This window comes from Pipistrellus kuhlii, unplaced genomic scaffold, assembly GCF_014108245.1.
Source record: "Pipistrellus kuhlii isolate mPipKuh1 unplaced genomic scaffold, mPipKuh1.p scaffold_m20_p_3, whole genome shotgun sequence".
NCBI lineage: Eukaryota > Metazoa > Chordata > Mammalia > Chiroptera > Vespertilionidae > Pipistrellus > Pipistrellus kuhlii.
Window position 1 is genome coordinate 135,022,560 of NW_023425529.1, and position 12,527 is coordinate 135,035,086.

Here is a 12,527-nt window from a genome sequence, read left to right on the forward strand (position 1 = left end):
TGTGGTTTAGGACAGTGGTTGGCAAACGTGACTTGCAAGCTGCGGTTTGTCATTCTGTTGACTAATGAGTTTGCCGACCACTGGTTTAGGAAGAAAAGATTATGGAAGACATTCTTGAGAGGCCTGGAAATTATTGTGTATGGATTATTATAAGCTACTAGTGCGTGGTGCACAAAACTTGTGCATAGAGTGACGGGATGTTCCTCAGGCTAGCCTGCACCCTCTCCAATCTGGGACCTCTCAGGGGACATCCCTCTCACAACCTGGGACCACTGACTCCTAACTGCTTACCTGCCTGCCTGCTTGATCACACTGTCTGCCAGCTAGTTCATCCTCAACTCCCCGCCCCCCCCCCCCCCCCCAGCCTGATCACCCCCAACTGCCCTCCTCTCCTGGCCTGATCGCCCCTAACCACTTCTGCATTGGCCCTGCCACCATGGCTTTGGAAGGACCTCTGTAAGGTCTCCTGGTCTAATTAATATATTTTCCTTTTATTAGTATAGATAGAGGCCTGGTGCATGGTGATGGCTGGCTGGTCTGCCCTGAAGAGGGTCCCAGATCAGGGTGGGGGTCCACTTGAGGGCCAGCCTGGGTGAGGGGTCTAGGGCAGTTTGTAGGCTGGCCATATCCCAATCGGAGTGAGGGTCCTTTGCTGGGGGGTGTGGCCAGCATGAGTGAGGAGCTGAGGACTATTTGTGGGTGGTTTGCAGGCTGGCCAAGCCCCTGACTTTGTCCAGAAGGATGTTCGGAAGGTCTTCGGAAGGTTTCCTGGTCGAATTAGCATATTACTCTTTTATTAGTATAGATTATCAATTTTTTACATGTCATGACAGTATTGTGATTCTATAGAACTTTCTTATTAGGTCTTACCTAGATTTCAAATTACCTGAGTACCTCCAGATTTCAAATTTAAAATAAACATTGATAGCTAAACAGTCATAGTGACTCATTTATTAAAGCCATAATATCAGGAACACAATGTATACTATGTGCTTAATGAAAGTCACAGTGTCATATGAAAACAAGAGAACATTTAGGGTTAAAGTGTCAGGAGGTATGCAGCTTTTATGTTGCTAAACAGTAGCAAACAATCCACTAATAAAAGAAAAACATGCAAATTAACCAATACTCTAGTATGCCAAGCCACACTCACCAGCCAATCAGGAGCTAGTATGCAAATTAACCCAACCAAGATAGCAGCCACCATGGAACTGGAGCAAGCAGGAGGCTTGGGTTGCCCCTGGTGATGGAGGAAGCCAAGCTTCCTGCCTGCCCTAGCCATTCCTGGCCTCCTCTCAAGGCTACAAAGTTTCAATTATGAAGATTAATATATCTTAGATACTTGCTTCCATCCAACCCTGGCCTCTGTTAAGGGAAATGCTGAAAGAAAAAGAAAAAAAGGAGAGGCTGGGATCTTGGTCGCCAGGGGTGATCAGGCCAGGATGGGACGGTAGGGGCCATTGGGGATAAGCAGACCAGCAGGGGGGCCAGTTGGGGGTGAGCAGGCCATCAGTGGGGGTCAGTTGGAGGTGATCAGGACAACATGGGGGGAGGGGAGCAGTTTGGAGTGAGCAGGCCAGCAGGGGGGCAGTTGGTGGTGAGCAGGTCAGTGGAAAGGGAAGGTGGGGGTGAGCAGGCCAGCAGGGTGGGCAGTTAGTAGCAAGCAGGCCAGCAGAGGGGACAATTGAGGGTGAGCAGGCTAGCAGGTAGAGTGGTTAGGGGCAATCAGGAAGGCAGGCAGGTGAGCGGTTAGGAGCCAGTAGTCCCGGATTGTGAGAGGGATGTCTGACTCCCAGTTTAGGCCCGATCCCTGTAAATCGCCAATAGGACATCCTTTGATGGGTCCCAGATTGGAGAGGGTGCAGGCCAGGCTGAAGACCATCCCATTCCATCATGAATTTTATGCACCAGGCCACTAGTATATACATATTATATCGAGAAGAATTACTAGTAAATGTGGCAAAATGAAAACTAGTATGTCTAGATGAAAAACATACAGATGTTTTTGATACTACTTTACAACTATATATATATATATATATATATAATATATATATATATATATGCGCACACACACACACATATCAAAACTTTTATAGTAAAGACTTGGAAAATTAATAAACATGAAACTCAACTCATTTTCTAAATAATAACGTATAATTATTTTCCTGTAATTCTCTGCTGCTTAGTCAAAGTAATTTAATCTTGTATTGATAGAGACTCACTTTTTCATGCTAGTCGTTAATATGTTCAAAAACCATATCTTCCAGTGAGGATTAAAAAAACAAAAAACAAAAACAGTGATGAGGTCCAAACCAGGTGATACCCTGTTTCCCCAAAAATAAGACAGTGTCTTATATTAATTTTTTCTCCCAAAGTTGCATTAGGTCTTATTTTCAGGGGATGTCTTATCTTTCCATGCGCTAGGTCTTATTTTCGGAGGGTGTCTTGTTTTCGGGGAAACAAGGTAGTAATGAAGATTCAATAAATATTTATGAGGCAGGTTTTTGAGGACTTGGAATCAAGGGTGAAGAAGGGAGGTGAATTTTAGGAGATTCTCCAAATTTCTGGATTAAGTGACTTTCCAGAGAGGGCATACAATCAACAGATCTAAGTTATGTGGAAAGGCCCTGTGTGAAGCAGAAAGAAATGAATCCAGTTTTTTTCTTAATGAGTTTTGGCTTAGCATTTAAAAACTAAAGGCCCAGTGCACAAAAATTTATGTGGGGGGGTTGGTGGGGAGGAGAAGGAGATTCCCTCAGCCCAACCTGCACATCTGACAATCTGGAAGTCCTACTGGGCAGCGGGCCTAAGTCACAGTCTGGCCTCCCTCTGCAGGAGGCAACAGGACAGGCCGATAGGGGATGGTGCTGGCTCTCCCCATTGCCTCTCCCCGCTCCCACTGGACACAGCCCTCCCCCACCCCCAATCACCATTCCCTTCCTCTGCTCGCTGGCACATGCCTTGGCTGGCCTGGTGCCACCTGCTTGCCGGCCCTGCCCACCATTCAGTCGATTTTCACATTATGCTTTTATGATATAGTGCATCCTTTCTTTTCTAATCTCAAGTGACCTGATATATGTATTTTAGTGGGTGGTGGTTGTTTTTTTTGGGGGGGAGGGCAGGAGGTATTATTAAAGAGAAAACTAACTTGTAGAGTTGCAGTCTTGAAACTTCTCAGCAACACTGAGAGCTGTGCCTGACTCTGCTCCCCCTAAGTAGTAATAGCTGTACATACTAAGGAGGAAGAAATGGAAGCATGTTCTTTTTAAAGCCTTCAAAGGTTTGGTGTCATACTCCTGATAATTAAAACTTTTTAGAAGTTATATGGTCATGTTGATGTGATCAGTGGATTTCTCAAAACATCTCAAGATTCTATTTTAGTAATTTCTATTTTGATATGCTAGCAAAGGATCCAGTGCTGGTTTTCACTCTTCTAGGTTTTCATTAACATTTTCTAGTATTGCCAAAATCAGTTTGGCTCAGTGGGTAGAGTGTCGGTCTGCGGACTGAGGGGTCCTGGTTCGATTCCCGTCAAGGGCATGTACCTTGGTTGTGGACACATCCCTGATAAGGGGTGTGCAGGAGGCAGCTGGTTGATGTTTCTCTCTCATCGATGTTTCTAACTCTCTATCCCTCTCCCTTCCTCTCCGTAAAAAATCAGTGAAATATATTTTTTAAAAAATTTTAGTATGTTTTTAAAGCTAAATGGCTATAAGATTATTTTCTAACCTCACTTTAATACAGTTTTATTCAATTAATGTATGTGAATAAATATATAATTGAATAATCCCTACTTTTTTAAAAATTTATTTTAGGGAGGAAGAGAGAAGGGGAGACAGAAACATCAATGATGAGAGAGAATTATTGATCAGCTGCCTCCTGCACACTCCCCACTGGGAATCAAGTCAGCATCCTCAGCATGTGACTGGAATCGAACCCCAGAAGCTCCAGGAGTCTGCAGGCCAACACTGTATCCACTGAGCCAAACCATCCAGGGCTTGACTAATCCCTACTTTTTATAGAACTCATGTTCTTTTAGCAGTCTATTTGGTACAACCTTTCTGGAGACGTTGAGTGTGTATTCCTATACAGAAGGTTAATTCCATTAGCTTTTTATAACTCATAATGAACATAATAACTTTATTTTTGAACAAAACATGATTTATATGAAAACTAGTATTTAGTAGGCATTACGTTTGTGATTTTTAACTCGGTAAAAAATTTTTCTCTTCTAGACAAGCTCCGAAGAAGTATGCCTAATCTAGCTCGGATGCCAAGCACAACGGGTGTGAGTAGCAATGTGAGTTCTCCAGTCACCGTGCGAAATAGTCAGAGCTTTGACTCAAGCTTGCACGGAGCTGGAAATGGACTTTCAAGAATACAGTCTTGTAGTAAGTATATCAATTCTTAACTTTTGTAATTTTTAGTTAGTCATAACACCGTTAAGCAAATGCCTTACTCTTCCATTTGTTTTTCCTCTCAGAAACAGTTTTCTCCTTGTCTTGTAACTTTTCCCCCCACCATTAAAATTAAGTAGTATTTTTATCAGTGCTTATGATACCAATTACATAGTAAATTATATGTAATCCTTCATATCCAAGGATAGCAGCAGAAGCACTAAATGGTGATTAATTTTATACTAAATGGTGTACTTCTCACACAAAATCTGTTTTCTTTATAGATCTGTCTTTTTCTGTCTACTTGATACCTTCACTCTGAAGAACATTATATCTAGCTGTTACTTTGGTGTTGTTTTTCACTACCTCACAGCTTCCCTCTCCCAATTGAAGTTTTATTATTTGTCTACTTCATTTCATCTTATACAGTCTATCATTTTATGTTTTATTAAGCAACAGAGTAATGAATGTTTAGTCTGGTGTTCATATTTTTAATTTTGTGGGGATGTGATGGTTCTAGGTGCCCACACCCCCATTCCTGCTCATATGGTCTATATAGGTCATTGGAATTAAGTCTGACCCCTGGGAAGCAGACTCAGTAGTCTTATTGATATGCCCAAAGCTGGAGGCCTGGAGATGATTTGTCAACCAACAAAAGATTACTGTGTCCCAAAAACTTGATGGGAATAAAACTATAGCAGAATTTTACATAGGCCTTATTTTTTGTTGAATTTGACTACTATACACATACATCAGCATTCCTGGATATAGAATTCACTTACTATATACTTGAGAAAAACTAATTTAAGAAAATATTTTCAAGAGATCTATAATAATAAAAGCATATTATGCTAATTAGACTGGTCAGCCAAATGACCTTCCAGACTTCATTTCGAATGTCCTTCCGGCGAAGCCATAGGGGCCGAGGCAGAGGTGGTTAGGGGTGATCAGGCGGGCAGGCGAGCAGTTAGGGGCAATCAGGCAGACAAGCGAATGGTTAGGGGCGATCAGACAGGTAGGCAGAGTGGTTAGGGGCAATCAGGCAGGCAGGCAGGCAGGCAGGTGAGCAGCTAGGAGCCAGCAGTCCTGGATTGTGAGAGGGATGTCCAACTGCCAATTTAGGAGGGATCAGACCTAAACTGGCAGTCAGACATGCCCTGAGGGGTCCTGTATTTCAAGAGGGTACAGGTTGGGCTGAGAGATCCCCTTCTCTCCCCATGCATGAATTTCGTGCACTGGGCCTCTAGTATTAAATAAAACTTACATTTTCTTTTTGCCTTCCTCCTATTTTTATTTCAAAAAGATATTTATTGTATATTCTATGCTAAAGATCAAAATCAGCTAAAATGTTTTAGAAAATAGGGCATGTCCCTGTTTAACTGAATGGTAAGTATGAGGCAGCAAAAGCTGGAGAAGTTGGCAAACAACAGGCTGAGTTGGGTGCATAGATTTCTGTTAAGTTTGTGCTTCAGTTTTCCCTTGGAGAAAAGAATTATAAAATTTAAAAATTTCTGCCAAACAGTTCAGTTTCTTAATGTGAAATGATATGCACTATTGGGCCAATACATTAGTGAAGCTTTTAAGAGTCTTGCTCTGAGAGGTTTTTCATTTTATAGATTTTGCTGTCCTTATCAAGCTAATAATAGCTAGCACTCGCTGAGTGGTTACGACATGCCAGGTGCCTTGTAAGGCTTCATGTAGAGTACATCATTTATTCTCCCCACAAACCTTAAATGTCATGATGAAAACTGTTTAGAAAGTCTATCTGTATGTAATAAGCTGAACTTTATACTTACTGACATCACCTCTGTCTTCCTTTCTATAATAACATCTAAATTGTCCCTTGTATTTTCATGAAATCCTCAAAGTAACTATCAAGAAATTCTAATGTCTTTCAAGCAAGGAAGAAATTTTCCTGGGAGAACTCAAAATTGTTAAAGAAAAGGAGGTTATTCTTAGAATATAATAATATGTTAGTTTATATTGATATATGTAAAAGGCTAATATGCAAAATGTCCCCTTGGGAGTTCGACTAGGAGAATAGGAGTTCTATCGCTCGCTGTGACATGCACTGACCACCAGGGGGCAGCGAGGAAGGAAGGGAGGTCCCAGCTAACAGCCAGGGAAGGGAGGCCCTGGTAGCAGCCAAAAGGTCCCGATTGGCCTCCATCACCGGCCAGGCCTAGGTACCCTACCCATTCACAGATTTTGTGCACCAGGCCTCTAGTAGTAATATAATACAGTTAGGCGCTCAAAAATGTTGCTTTCTTATTAAGAATTGGAGGTTTCTAGCCCCGGCTGGGTAGCTTAGTTCCAGGCTTGATCTTTGGTCAGGACACATACAAGAATCAACCAATGAATGGATAAATAAGTGGAACAACAAAGCGATGTTTCTCTAAAAAATCAACAATTGAATTTTCCAATACTAACCGAGTCTTCTGGCAATTGACAACATTGTATAATGCAATACAATTATATATAATATATTAAAAATTCCATTTTATATATACATATTTCTTTCAGACAGTATAGGCTTTTAAAAAATATATTTCTTAAGTTGGATAGTGATATAAATGTTGTCTCATATGAACATCATTTTCTCTTCTAGTTCCTTCACCAGGACAGCTTCAACACAGAATCCACAGCGTGGGTCATTTCCCTGTGTCTGTCCGACAGCCTCTTAAAGCCACAGCCTACGTGAGCCCAACTGTTCAAGGCAGCAGTAACACGCCTTTATCCAATGGCTTACAATTATATTCCAACACGGGAATCCCCACACCAAACAAAGCTACCACTTCTGGGATAATGGGCCGCAGTGCACTTCCAAGACCTTCACTGGCAATAAATGGGAGTAACCTGCCTCGAAGCAAAATTGCACAACCTGTCAGAAGGTAAGAGTCTTTGTTCCCTGATCTATGTTACTTCGTTTGCAGCTTTAAATTAGCAGGTGCTCCTGGCACCTTGCCTTTTCTGTGGTCTCAGAAGTCAGGCTACCTCTTTGGCCTGACTTGTGTCCCTCTTCCTCTGGGAAGTAATAGGTGTGGGTGTCCCTGTGTGGTCAGGTCTTCCTCGCTCTGATCTCAGCTTCTTCCTTCCTCCCTCAACACTTCAACCTGATGCCCTGTTTGCTTTAATTTATCAAGAAAATTCTACATTCAGAACTCTTGGCATTTTCGTTCCCCCAGGTTATTTGCAGGGCCTCCCTCTCTCTCCCTTCTTCTTCTATTCCACTTATCCTATCTATTAAAGAGGGAATATGCTAATTGACCATCATTCAGTCACAAAATGGCTACACCCACAGCTGAGACCAAGTTCCCATAAGGATCCTTAAGGAGCAATCAGCAGGGACCTGAGGCTATGCCCTTACCCCCCCCCCCCCCCCCCCCCCCCCCCATCCCCATGAGACTTGACAGGGGACCTTAAGGTGCACTTCCTGTCCTGGTGTTGGACTAGGAGACCTCAGGCTGTTCCCCCACCCCAGCGCCAGGCGGGGGGACCTCAAGCCGTGTCCCCCACCAGGTAGGACTTGACAGGGGATCTTAAGGTGTGCTTTCCGTACTGGTGCTGGGCTAGGGCAGTAATGGGCAAACTCATTAGTCAACAGAGCCAAATATCAACAGTACAACAATTGAAATTTCTTTTGAGAGCCAAATTTTTTAAACTTAAACTTCTTCTAACGCCACTTCTTCAAAATAGACTCGCCCAGGTTGTGGTATTTTGTGGAAGAGCCACACTCAAGGGCCCAAAGAGCTGCATGTGGCTCAAGAGCCACAGTTTGCCAATCACGGGATTAGGAGACCCAGGCCGCTCCCCCACCAGGTGGAGCTTGACAGGGGACTTCAGGCCACGTTCCCCACCTTGGCACCATGCTGGGGGACCTCAGACTGCACCCCGTGCCTGGCAGGGCTTGACAGGGGACCTCATGACATGCCCCCTGCCCCAGCACTGGGCCAGGGGACCTGAGGCTGCACACCCTGCCCAGCAGGGCTTGACAAGGGTGGGACTGGCTCTGGCTAGGTCTGGATCTAGCCCAATGTGTGGGACCAGTCATATCTGGGTCTCACTCAATTTTGAGGTGCGTGTGTGTGGGCAGGGACTTGACTCTGGCTCCCATAGTGAGCCCCAGATTCTGACAGAAGGAAGGTTTTCATATATACATTTTACTAATTTTCTTACATTTCTATTATAGAAAAAGGGCAAATGGCAATATTAAATTATTTCCTCTAATCCCCTTTTAATGTGCATGAATTTTGTGCACCAGGTCACTAGTTAGTTTATAATGTGGTCTGACTCTCCTCACTAGAATGCAGGCTTCCTGAAAGGGAGTAGTTGATCTTTGCTTCACTGCTATATGGCCCTAATGCCAAGCAGTTGTGTCCAGCACAGAAAAGGATTGCAAATGTTTTATGAATCCATTTTTATATCAAAATGAGCCCAAATGTGTAAGGCATACATGCATTTGCACATATATAACTTCCATCAGATGCATGGTTTAAAAATATCTTAGTGATAATTAGTGGATTTTGTTAGCTTGTGTAAGTTCATTGTGGTCCAGGTAATTGTCCTCCCACTCCACAATTCTAGATTACTTGCAGGACACATTTTAGATGAGCTCATAGTCATGAGGTACCCTTCTTGAACTTAGATATCCTAGATCAGTGGTTCTCAAACTTTCTAATGCAGAGACCCTTTAATACATTCCTCACGTTGTGGTGACCCCCAACCATAACATTATTTTTGTTGCTACTTCATAACTGTAATTTTGCTACTGTTATGAATTGTAATGTAAATATCTGTGTTTTCCAATGGTCTTAGCTGCCCCTGCTAGTGGTTCTCAACCTGCTAGTGGGTCTTGACCCACAGGTTGAGAACCGCTGCTATTGAAACCACAACATGAACCCACAACATGAGGAACTGTATTAAAGGGCCGTGGCATTAGAAAGTTTGAGAACCACTGTCCTAGAATGTTTTATGGTTAAAAAAATTCTATAACCGAAACCAATTTGGCTCAGTGGATAGAGCATTGGCCTGCAGACTGAAGGGTCCCGGGTTCGATTCCGGTCAAGGGCATATACCTTGGTTGCGGGCACATCCTCAGTAGGGGTTGTGCAAGAGGCAGCTGGTCGATGACTCTCTCATCGATGTTTCTAACTCTCTATCCCGCTCTCTTCCTCTCTGTAAAAAATCAATAAAATATATATTTTTAAAAATTCTATAAAAGTGGGTTGAAGAGAGCTTGGAATGAAACAATGTAGGCAGTAACTGTAGACAACTCGTTTTGTAATTTTTTTATTTTATTGATTTTTTACAGAGAGGAAGGGAAAGGGATAAACAGCTAGAAACATTGATGAGAGAAAAACATAAATCAGCTGCCTCTGCACACACCCCACGGGAGATGTGCCCACAACCAAGGTACATGCCCTTCACCGGAATTGAACCTGGGACCCTTGAGTCTGCAGGCCAAAGCTCTACCCACTGAGCCAAACTGGTTAGGGCTAGACAACTCTTATACGAATATATGAAGGAGGAGAGGGAGGGAGTCAGTAAAAGGTTGAAAGGGATGTGGAAACAAGTAATTTTTCTTTATGCACTGGTATGTATAAATAGTTTTGCTTTTTTATTTTCTGATTAGAAGTAATAGGTGCTCAGGTCAGAAACAAATTTAGAAACTATTGAAAAACACAGAAAATAAAGGCTGATTTAGAATCCTACTACCCAGATAGAAATAACTTTGGTGTATATTTGTTAAATATTCTCCCCCAGTAAGTGCAGAGCTATGTTGTGCTTATGGCTGAGTAGAACGTACATAGGTTATTTGACACATACTGTCTAGAGATAAATAGGACCATCCGTTTGTCTCTAACCTAACCTCCTGGAAAGGATGTCATACCAGATTATTTGTGAGGGTCTGTTTGCCAAAACTGGAAAACACTGGGAATTCTTTGCCAATCTACGTAATAGGCAAATGTTTGATTATCCATAAGGTTTAAAATTTCTTCATGTTTTGCTCTGGCCAATGTGGCTCTGTTGGGTTTAATGTTATTTCATGCACCAAAAGGTCTTGGGTTTGATTCCCAGGTTGTGGGTCCCTGATTGGGGTGCATATGGGAGGTACTCCATCTATGTTTCTTTCTCCCTCTCCCTCACTCTATAAAAAGTCATAAAAGCCTCAACTGATTTGCCTCAGTGGATAGAGCATCGGCCTGCAGATTGAAAGGTCCCAGGTTTGATTCCAGTCAAGGGCATGTACCTTGGTTGTGGGCACATTCCCAGTGAGGAGTGTACAAGAGACAGCTGATTGATGTTTCTAACTCTCTACCCTTCTTCCTTCTTCTCTGTAAAAAGTCAATAAAATATATATTTTTTAAAAAGTCAATAAAAACATACTTTTAAAATTTTGTTAATTTGCTGTTTTTGTCAATTAAGTAACTGTTTGGGGGCCATTTTTCTATTGAGTTTACCTTTTTATTTCTGATTAAAGTATGTTTTATACATTAAGGGTATGGATCAGTTTTCACTCATGCCCACACAGAGTACGTAGCACAGTGGTGATCACTGGGTCCCTAGCAGATGTGCATGTTGCAAAGCTCCACAGTGTAGAACACAAGGCTCACTTGGGGAAGGGCCGACAGGCAGTCACTGTTGGAAGAGCAGATGAAAGGAAGCTTCTTGACCTGTAGGGTTATTAACACTCTGTTTTCTTTTTCTTACCTTTATAGCTTCCTTCAGCCTCCAAAGCCTCTGTCTTCACTCAGCACTCTGAGGGACGGAAACTGGAGAGATGGTTGCTACTGACGCAGTTTTATGTGCCCTTGAAGAATTGGGGAAGAAGTGGAAATGAGGGTTGTATTACCTAGCTGGCTGGGTAACAGTGGATGTCAGAAATTTCTTTCCCTTTTGCATCTTAACATACTTAACTGCATTGTTTTTCAATGAACCAATCACCAGAGACTAATTATTGCACTTAAATATTTGCCTGAGATACTGCAGCATTCTCAAATCCATGGTTGCAGTATTGCGACACTTAGATCTAGAAAGTTTTTGTAGAACTGCTACGTACCTTTTTGAGAGAATTGAGGTATATCATTAACTCTTTCTTTGTCATATGAGTTTTTTAAAATAACTTGTTCAATTTACTTACGTGTTCTAAACATCTTCCCATTACATGTTCTGTGTTTTAATACATTACATATTTACAAATATGTTCGATCAATGTATCCTTTGAAATTTACTTTTTTATAGTTTACAGGAATTTTATTTTTTGTGCCTATTTCTTTTTACACCTACGTGAACCACTATGGAACAACTTAAATTTTGTGCCATAAAAATATTTTTGTGGTAAGGTACTATTTTTTTAACTCTGAGGATATATCAGCAAAAATCCACCAAACAGTTTCAGAGACATAATTTTGTGTTGAATGAGCACTGTGTAAACTGAAGCATTGCAAGGAGGTAGCCAGACGCAAGTTAAATGGTCTTGTCTTTTTCATTGTTAATTTATTGTCACACATGGGTTTCATATTTATAAAGGCATCACAAGCTCATTGCACTTAGTACCGGCAATGTTTGCTACTATACCACCACCAATTTTCAATACTTTATTACAGAGGATGAAACTGTAATGTTTTATTAACAATGCTTCTGGAAATGAATGCATTTTAAAGCAAATAAATCTTTTTGATAGACCTTTTACAAAACCCATTTGCACTAATGAATGCTTTTCTTATGGTATATGACTTAATATTTGTTACTGTGTACACTGCTGTTTTGGAATGTTCAGAAATAAAGACTATTTCAGCAATATCAGGTCATGTATGAATGTGCAGCATAAATGTATGACTATCATATATGTATCTCATCATAGTCGTGAATGTGGTCATTGTTGCTATGTTCTCATGCAGGACATTTATAGCTAAAGCAGGTAGATAGGATATCCACATTTATAAAAATTTCTTTCTCTAAAATACTTGTAAGGTTAATTTTTAGTCCCATTTAGAAGGGCTACTAGGAAACTCAGCCTGTTGTCCAGAAACACATTTATGGCTGAACATGATCAGGGGAAATTTTAATACTTTGTGGGAATTGAACTTGAAATACTTTCTCAGTATCAGCAAAATATTATCATTA

At 41.6% G+C, this 12,527-nt stretch overlaps 1 protein-coding gene across 2 annotated transcripts in view; it reads left to right on the top strand.

Annotated features, from left to right (window-relative positions):
- SLAIN1 (SLAIN motif family member 1) overlaps nt 1–12,206 on the top strand; it is a 58,871-nt gene extending 46,665 nt beyond the window's left edge. For both annotated transcript variants that reach the window (XM_036457452.2, XM_036457453.2), the window contains 3 exons: nt 4,239–4,394; nt 7,009–7,291; nt 11,120–12,206. In XM_036457452.2, coding sequence (XP_036313345.1) covers nt 4,239–4,394; nt 7,009–7,291; nt 11,120–11,195 — 515 coding nt within the window. In that variant the 3' untranslated portion in view covers nt 11,196–12,206. The remainder of the gene's footprint in view (nt 1–4,238; nt 4,395–7,008; nt 7,292–11,119) is intronic.
- The last annotated feature ends 321 nt before the right edge of the window (nt 12,207–12,527 follow it).